Below are 9,723 nucleotides of genomic sequence, written 5' to 3' on the forward strand. Positions count from 1 at the left end.
GCCAGCGGCATCCCTGTCCTGAAGCCTGTTAGGGAATAGTATTCTGTGCCTTGTCCCCAGCCTTTAACTTCCCTCCTCCCTGCACAGCATTGGCTAAGGGTAGAAGTTAACTGCTCACTATAACTGGTGATGAGGTTTTTATTTTTGTTCTTCATACAGTTACAAAGCTATGGATTTTCTTTTAAAATTTTACACTTTTTGTAAATTTGTCCTGTAAATTATGGCAGGGACGGATTTATACTGAAACATAATGCTTTTTTAAAAAAGATTGGGAGAGTGTCTTTTTTAAACATTGTACTGTAATTTTTATTTCATTCACTTTTTGATTAAGACAAGCATAAAAGCACATGTCCTCAGGATCAAGCCCTAATTCAGATATAGGCCACATAGCTGAAATACATGATACACAGACCAAATGAATAATCTCAATGTGGTGCATATTTTTAAATTACCAATGCAAAAGACAAATAATATGAAGCTGCACTGACATAAAAAATCCATAATACAATAAAATGGCCTTCTTTAATGATTCGTTTGTACACATTATTAATTTGAGATGCTTACACTGGTTATTCCTACTTACTGAAAATGAAGTTAACATATGAAATAAAACATTGTCAACATACAAAAAGATAATTTTGGTACATACACTGAAACTAACTAATGAAAAGGCAGATATTTAGTAAAATAGTGAACAAAAGAGTCACTTAAGCATTTTGTTTTTTTATAAATTATTTATGTAAGCAAGCCAAAGAAGGCACGGTATCAATTTTTTCCCTATTGTACAGTGTTTTAAAAGACAGTTTAAACTAACTTTTAAATCCATGTAAACTGGGAGTCTCCTTGGGATCAAGAGTAGAGAGAGCATTCTAGATAGGGAAGACACTGTATGTAACTCCTCAGTTACTGTGAAGGAAGAAAAATCTACAGGACCTGGAAACAGTTGGCAACCTCAAAGAGGGTTTGAGAGTTTGTGCTGCAGTGTACATATAAAGGACAAGGAAATATGTGGTGTCAAAGCTAGGTCATGGTAGGCTTTGTCAGCAAGAATAAAAATTGATTTAATAAAACAACCACCCCCAAAAAAATCACAACAACACAAGGTTAGTGAGAAGAACACAACACATGGAATTCTGCAGTCAAACAATTAGAACCAGCAGCTGGCTAAAGGGTTAGGGTCTACTTGAAAAGACATGGAACTCTGGCTGATAAAAAGTATCACAATAAGTAAGCTCATCCTTGGCGAGGGAAAAGATGGAGTCTGCAGCACAGAACTGGGGAATGGACTACATTAACTTGCCAACATTTGGAGCTAGGCAATTTTTTTCTAAGTCATGAAAGCAGCTAAGGCTGCTTCTACACATGCCACCTCCTGTTGGAGGTGGCATGGTAATGAGGCAATCTGAAGCAGGCTAATGGGGCACTAATGTATATATTCAGTGACTCATTAGCATAATGGCAGCCAGGCAAATTTTGACGTGCAGACTGAATTGCAGATTGACAGCATAGATGGGGGCAATCTGCAATTCGAAGTCTGCACTTCAAAATTTGTGCAGCTGATATGCTAATGAGGTACTGAATATGTATATTAGCACCTCATTAGCCTGCTTTGAATTGACTCATTACCATGCACCTCTGATGGGAGGCGGCATGTGTATCAGCAGCCTTACTAATAATCTGATCCAATTCTTGCTGAAGGTAATTTTTCCATATGGAGACAGGATCAGACCCTGCTAATGCAATACACCAGTTTTACATTAGTAAAGCCTACAAAAGAATGTTTATTAAATCCATTTTTTTGATCCAGCTTCTTATACTGCATGACATTTGGGTGCTCAAACTACACTATCTGTAATGCCCTAGTTACATTTTTGACAAGAGCAAAGAACACGCAGCCCTCTCAAAAAAATACGTATCAGCTGTCTTTTCTGTTTTTTTTGTCCTAGCAAACACAGGTTGGTTAACAAATTATTCATAAAATGCCATCTGATGTGCAAGATGCTTTAGCATATGTAAATATATAACAAGTTTCCTGCCCTGAGCAGCTTACATTGTTTCCAGAAAAATTTAAAATTTCTTTCCTAAAGAGAAATAGTTTTTTAAATTTTCAATTGAAACTTTAAAAATCTGTAAGAAAGCTATTCTGTTCATAACAGAACAGCCCAGCAGTCATGTAGCACTCCATAGACTAAAAAAATAATGTATTAGGTGATGAGGTTTTTGTGGGACAGACCCACTTCTTCAGATCTGGAGATATATAACTGTCAGTATGTACTGGAAATGCTATAACACAGATGTCCAAAAAATATTGACATAAAAACTGACAGATCAGATATACAGAACTGATGGGAGGGGGTGAGGGGTAAGAGATGCTGAAGTGTTCTGCCCCTGAGGTCATTATGAATACCAAAGGAAGGGACACAGTCCTTGTAATGCCTGAGATAATTGCTCTCTCTATTGAGGCTAAGTGTTAATGTATTGAATTTGAGCATGAACTCCAGTTCACATAGCTACCTTTCTAATCTGCTGTTAAAGTCATTTTCTTGTAGGACACATATTCTCAGGTCTTTAACAGAATGGCCCACTCCATTAAAATGCTCGCTAACTGGTTTATGTATATTCAGATTCCTAACGTCTGCTCTGTGCCCATTCATTCTTTGGCAAAGTTTTTGTCCAGTTTGTCGGATGTGTAACTGTATAACCAATATGGTTTCTCTAGCCATATTGAGAGGCCTATAGCTTGTCTGCAGCCAGACTAAAGAGCAGCAGCCATTAATTGTGAAGCTACAAGTCACATACTCACATTCCATCTACATTCGAGTATGGTAGTGTCACATCAGGCTGTTAAGAAAAAGACCACATCCTAATGCCACCCATTGTTAAGCAGATCTCAAGATGGGTAAAGAAAACTTAGTTAACAGCATTTTGTCTGGCAGGCAATGACCTATTAATAGCTGAGGTTGTGGAACCACCATTCTCTGATGATTGTCTTCACTTTTCCAGGTTTTCTGTATAACCTCTGTTTGCTTTGTAATTGCTCCCATCTGCTGTATAATTAATTTTGTTAGGTGTAAATCAGTTAAGGTGGTGGGTTATGATTGGCTAGGTGATTCTGTTACTATAGGTTATGATTATTTAGTAAAATTATCCTAAAATAATTGGTCAAGGTATAGCTAAGCAGGACTAAAAGTTTCACGACTTAAACTGGGGTCCAAGAGGAGAAAGGAAGGACCAGAACATCAAGGGGGAGAAAGAAAAACAGACTATCAAACAGGAGGGAAGAAGGAACACCTTAAGGAGGACTCACCCCCCAAGACACTAAGATGTAGCAACTAGCATCCAGAGAGTGACTTTTGTCCCAACAGTGGAAGTCTGCCTGCCTGCCTGTCTTATCAGGATTGGTGAGCATGACACTGGCTACATCTACACTAGCCCAAATCTTCCAAATGGCCATGCAAATGGCCATGCTGATAGGAATAAGAGGATTTCAAAGTTGGCAGGGTCCTTTCAAAAAGGAGCCCTGTTGGGACGAGCTGCGCGGCGGCGAGCCGCGTCAATTTCGAAGTGCCACGGCCGCCCGCATGCTAATGAGGCGCTGAATAGGTACTTTAGCGCTTCATTAGTAAACTTAGAAATGGCCATTTCAAAGTTTGGGGCTAGTGTAGACATAGCCACTGAGGCTGGGAGGAATGTGTCTCCCAGAGATCATTTGCATGAGAATGCAAAGGTGTGCATGTGTGATACCTTTCAGGCAAAGCCTAATGGGTAGCAAGTAAGCCATGAGATTTGGTCTATTGTAAACATGTTGTTGTAGAATCACAATTTAAGTTGACACTCAGTGTGGCAGTTGTGAGATCTCACCGATGCTCTGGGTTGTTGTGGGGGACCGGGCAGTCGCCATACCTGTGTAAGACATTGATTGCACAGGGCTCCCTGGTTTAAAGCATGGTAAAGCAGGAGAGGAGGGGGTGTTAACCAAGTCAGTTTGTTGAGTGTTTTGGCTCTGCCTATGTCTTGGCTACATAGCTATAAGCCTGGCCTGACTAGCTCTCCTCACCTGTTGAAAGATAGAGTTGGATACTAGGGTGTTCATGAAACCCTACTGGACATATTAAGAGCTGAAATTACAATGTGGCAGCTGAGGCCACGCAAAGCTGAAATCACAGGGTTCTGCTTCAGGGTGATCCCTAGCAGTGTGATTGGTAAGGGAGTGACAATGGTGACTGGCAGGCAGCTGGTAGGAGCAGTGGTGGATGACAGCAGGCAGCTGGTAGGAGCAATGGCGGACAATGGTGACTGGTGGGCAGCTGGTAGGAGCAGTGGCGGATGATGGTGGGTGGCCAGTAGGACCAGCGGCAGACGACGGTGACTGGTGGGTGGCCAGTAGGAGCAGCAGCCAGCAGGTGGCAGCAAGGGGATGCTGCAGACAAGTGGACAGCTAGTACTGCCCTGGTGATGTATCTGTGGGCTCTGGGTTCGGGACTGCACCGTGGGAGGTACACCGTGTAACTGTGTGTGGGGTAAAGGGCCAAGAGCCCCAGCAAGAGACTTGGGTCTACTGCATATGGGGATGGTATCTTGGTAAAGGGGTTTGTCTCTTTTTTGCTTAGATATACTGCATCTGTCACTGTAACCTTGGGGTAGATTATGGTCATTAAACAAGCTGTTTCTATCTCAGACTCTGTGCTCGCGAGGGGGCAAGAACTGCCTTACAGGCACCCAGCACGTGGGGTGAAATTGTCCCAGGCCACTGGGTGGGGGCTAGAGCCGGTTGGTTGTATCCTTGACAGGACACCCCACAGGAGTTGAACCCGGCCCTTCTGGCAGGCATCTGGCATTAATAGGAGGGTTACAGTTGCAAGCAAAAGTTCCAGGATTAGTATTTCTGTGGTATGGCCTGTGGTTACTAGTGTGTATTTTCATTAGGCTAGGAAGCTGTCTATAGGAGAGAACAGGCTTCTCACCTAGGGCCTTCCAGAGAGTATCATCATGTTCTAGTATAGGCTGTAGGTTTCTGATGATGTGCTGCAGGGCTTTGAGCTGGGGGCTGTAGGTAATGCAAGTGGCCTTCTGTTATTGACCTTGGGCCTATCTTGAACTAGCTGGTTTCTGGGTCTCAGAGCTGCACAAACACCTTAAAAATGGTGGCACTGGGGCAAAAAAAGTGGCAGAATGCTGTTCCGCTAGAGTAAAAACCTTGTGTGTTCCCAAATCAGTTCTTCTGAAAATCAAAAACTCCTGCTCCAAGACCAGATACTCACCTCAGACTAGTCCTCTGCAACGCAGAGATGTGTGTGTACAGTCCCTATCCACGTCAAGCAATGTGACAATGTTTCTAACAGTGGTATTATAGATGATGATTTTGATGAATATGTGTTTCCAGTTCAAATAAGATTACAAGTGAATTTCTTTTTTCATGTAAGCAATCCATCCCTGCATTAAAATAATATTTTAAAGTTTTGATACACTTGAGCCTCTTTAATCCAGCAATTTTAGGAAACAGGCTATGACAGATTATGGATGTTATCTGAGTCATGGATGTTCATGTATACATTTTGTTTTGCAGGTGAGAATAAAAACATTTTGCAAAGCACTTTATTTCACGTGTAATATAGACAAGGAAGATAGGAAGCGTGGTCTGGGTGTGAGGGGATGGGAGTCAGATACTGACCTGGCTCCCCACTTCCAGGGGCACATAGGGCTCCACACCCCCCTGCTACTCTGACGCGATCCCTGCCACTATGGGAGCATCAGAGGAAAGCCTCCAAAGAAACACTTTGCTGTGCTGCTGTTAACCTCAGCTGTGGGGGAGAGGAAGTGACACCACACAGAGCTGCTTCTTCTTCCCCCTGCTATGGTCTAACCCATGGATGTTCCCAGATCAGGAACACTCAGGCAATGGAGGCTCAAGTGCATGTAAATATTTTCCCACATATCTCACAGTTGTTTGGGGTTTTTCACCACTGAATTCATGGGATAGGTGTATTATTCAAAAGTCATAATTTGACCCATTTTTGATCAAAGTTATATTATCAAAATTTCTACCAGCTGGAAGACCTGGACCTGGGAGAGCCAGGAGGCAGTGAGTGTCTCCTACCATTGAAATTACGATTCACTTAATTCATAAAAATCTACAGACACTGGCCTTACCTTTCTAGCACAAACTTGCCCTTTCTCCCTAAAATGAAATTTTATTACATTATGCCCCTACCCTGAAATTACTGACAAGAATTTTGACTGAGTCAAGGGGAGGGGAGATAGTTTTAAGTACAAACTGCAACAATTTTAACACACTTCTAAAAAAATGAGCATAGCACTCTGATAACAACATACAATGGGAACCGATATATTCGGATTTCTTGTAAGCAATTCTATTTTCATGTACTCAGTAGTAACCCTGCACCATGTTCTTTTGGTCATATTTTACTGTTACCCCAACAGTTGTTGCAGCACTATATCTTCTTTTTGAATGTGTCACTATTTAGTTTTCCAGAGAATCTATTTTTCACTGCTGTATTTGGAAAGTTCCTGTCTGCTGAACCAAAGAGCTGCTGAGTTGATTTGTATGTCCAGTATGGATTAAGTATCACTGTCAATGTACTTAACCCCATGAAGAATATGACAAAATATGGAAGCCCCAGATTTTCTACCACATCATTCCAATTGGAAATACACACCCACCACATGTGATAAGCAACAACCATGCGGCAATGAAATATATGGATATTTACCCATTGGTTTGCCTTCCAAAAAAGTGTGTTAGCATAGCCAATCTGGAAGAGACAACAACAGAGAAATGAAATTGCAGCTTCAATATAAGACACCGTTTTCTGTCATATTTCTCTTCAATGCAAAGAGACTGCACATTTATAAAACACTGTTTGATGACCAGATTTCTAATCCACTTTGCAAACTATGCATATGCAGCATTGCTCAGCTGCAGCCACAGTTGAATGGAGGAAGATGATCAAACCAGAGCATGTCACAAAATTGCAGTGCAGTTAGTAGAGTTTTGCCTGACAGCTATCAGCCCAAACATGACTCTGACTGCTCTGACATCTACAGGCTTAAACAGAACCTCCAAGTCCAAGTTCTCATTAAAAGCACCACGTAAGTGCTGAGATGATTTTATCAGGGCTTGAAGCCGTAGTTCAGACTGTTCCACATATTACAGAACTTAGGGCTATATCTATACTACTGCAGAAGATCGACCCTCTCAGGGTCAATCTTCTGGAGTTTTGTTTCATGCACATGCAAAATGATGCTTTCTGGGGTCAAAGTCGACCTTGGAATTCCTCACAAGTGGGGAGGCTTAAGGAAGATTGACGGGAGAAATGCTCCCATTGACCTTCTGTGTTAACACACATTGAGGTCAACCACTGATTTGCCAACTGTGTAGCTAAAACTGACTTGACAGCCTAACCTCGAAATAAGCTACACAATATGCACTACACAAACTGAGTAGTTTATTTCTAATAGATTTCAAAATGGGCTATTTCGGCATGTGGTGCTGTCTAAACGGCACCACATGCCAAAATAAAGCACTATTTCAAGGCATTGTTGTACTTCCCCTGAGAGGAAGTGTACAGGGATGTCAGAATAGTGTGCCTATTGTCTCAAAAACTTTTTCAAGACCTGGGCAGCTATTTCAGAATACTGCAGTATCTCGAAATAGTCCCCACCATTTAATATAGCTCTGCAGTCACAGAATATATATATATATATATATGAACACTCAAGATGTGTGGTACACATCCACACACCTCTAGTCTCCAGACGAAAAAAGTTGGTCTAGCTTAAGGATGCTTGAACTGCTCAGTCAGTCATTCTTGTGTTATTTTCAGTCTTAAAATATCTTTTTTAAAAAAAAAGAGTTTAGTCACTCAATCTTTAGTACTGTGCATTAGATCCAAACTAATGCTTTTGTACGTTAATTTAAAATTTATATCTTTCCTTTTTTGCTGCAAAATGGGCAACTTAAAAAAATAGACACTGTTCAAGTATATTTAGGGTGTTATAATCAAGGATTTTCTGAGCCACTTCACTTTGGAACAGCAACTCCTTACCTTCAAAAGCACCAGGGAGATACAGCCTGAAGGAGCACTCATCTCAAGAAGCAGTCCCATCAGAGATAGATAATGTCCAGACTTTACATTAATTATCAGACCAAGAATCGCACCAAAGGCAAATAAATGGTGAACTGCTGAGAACACATCAAATATCTTGAACACAATATTAGAAACATGAAAAACTATATTTTCATGCAAGAAGTAGCCAGAGGCCATCATGCAATGAAACCAGCTCCATTTTTGTTGTGAATATACCTTGTCAGCTTGAAAAACTGGGTCTATGAGCAAGGCCCACAATCCAGCTACACAACTCTGAATCCCGAATATGCCACGTGCAACACGTGTGTTCCAGGAGACTTTCTCCTTTGCTGACAAAGAGCGATAACTAGCACTGATCCAGGTGGCGAACCAGTGACTTAGGAGAAACACTCCCTGGTAGATAAAAAAACCAGCTACCAGTAATTTCAAACGAACTTCCCAGAGAACATAGTCCCAGTCGAACATGGCCCAAGCTATTGAACCATCATTTGCAAGATTCATTCCTTCTCTAATTCAAACTATTTTGCAGGAGTCTGAAGCTTCTCATCCACACGTTGGTTTCTTTTAAGGTTACTGAACTGCTGCCATTACACCAAGCAGAAACCGATCTGAAACAAAGACAAGAGAATGGTGGAGAATGGCTGTCTATGTGTATGAATACTTGATAGTTTTACTACAGTTTACTTTTTGCTACTGTTTCCACTTATACTTCCCAACAGTTCAGAACTGACATAAATAAACTGGTTCAATACTGATGGTCTTTGAGGATTTGACAGGGCACATTAAAGAGAGCGAGAGAGACTCCCTGTATCTTTGCTTGCAGAACTGATAATATCAGTGTTAGTCATAAAATATTCACTTTTTTAATTTTCTAGTTATGTAAAAACATAACAGTTTTCCTGGACATTTTTCCTTTAACTTTTCCAAGTCTTCTTTTGCCTCCATAAATCATTCCTTGAGAAGAAGTTCTGTTTGATGTGTCTCACGAACCCTGCCATCAAGCATCCCCACCAAGCCTTCCTCACAGAACATCTGAAAACTGTTTTATGACCACTTTTTTTTTTACTTCTAAGAAGGTTAACATTCCAGGTGTGAACAGAGACAGCTCCTGACACAATTGAAAATGGCCTGTGCTAACAGAAGAAAAACGCAATAGTGGAGGGCAGACTCAAGCACATGCTACTGCATTGAAAAGAGCTTGTAGATGTTCAGGCTGGAGCTCGGGTTCTGAAATCCAGGGCGTGGGTGAGTTTGAGAGCCCAAGCCGCAACATCTACACAGCTGTCTAGTGCAGTAGTTCCCAACCTCTTCAGTAACATGGGAGACTTAAGAGAGACACAATTTCACAGCACACCCAATTTTTTCAGCTAAATCAATTGCTCATAAATGTCACATTTACTATGGTTATAGATTCACTAGAGAGGTTTGCAACTTAGTTGTGCATACAACAAGCTGAACAAGGATCAGTGGCATTCGTCTTTCAAATCCACCACAGAATAGACCATCTTGGACAGTGAGCACAGACACATTTTCAACATATGTTCAATGCCATGCTAGGGGTGTTGAGTAAATGAGTAACCACTGAAAGCAGCTCCCCTCCCTGCCAGATCACTGG

General features: G+C 41.3%; 1 protein-coding gene across 1 annotated transcript; it reads right to left on the reverse strand.

Moving 5' to 3' along the window:
* Nucleotides 1-6,452: 6,452 nt before the first annotated feature.
* On the reverse strand, nt 6,453-8,666 carry LOC142010550 (protein CLN8-like). The gene is made up of 2 exons (XM_074988913.1): nt 8,067-8,666; nt 6,453-6,773 (listed from the first exon to the last, which is right to left on the reverse strand). Exons 1-2 carry the CDS (start codon nt 8,607-8,609, stop codon nt 6,453-6,455), a joined length of 864 nt encoding a protein of 287 aa, XP_074845014.1. The 5' UTR covers nt 8,610-8,666.
* Nucleotides 8,667-9,723: the final 1,057 nt, after the last annotated feature.

The sequence above is a fragment of the Carettochelys insculpta genome, chromosome 3, assembly GCF_033958435.1.
Source record: "Carettochelys insculpta isolate YL-2023 chromosome 3, ASM3395843v1, whole genome shotgun sequence".
Taxonomy (NCBI): domain Eukaryota; kingdom Metazoa; phylum Chordata; order Testudines; family Carettochelyidae; genus Carettochelys; species Carettochelys insculpta.

Excerpts from the sequence above, each read along its gene's own strand:
- LOC142010550 (XM_074988913.1), bottom strand. The coding sequence starts at position 8,609 with ATGAATCTTGCAAATGATGGTTCAATAGCTTGGGCCATGTTCGACTGG. Across the intron at positions 6,774-8,066 it reads TCTCCCTGGTGCTTTTGAAG|ATTGGCTATGCTAACACACT; the intron begins GTAAGGAGTTGC and ends TGTCTCTTCCAG.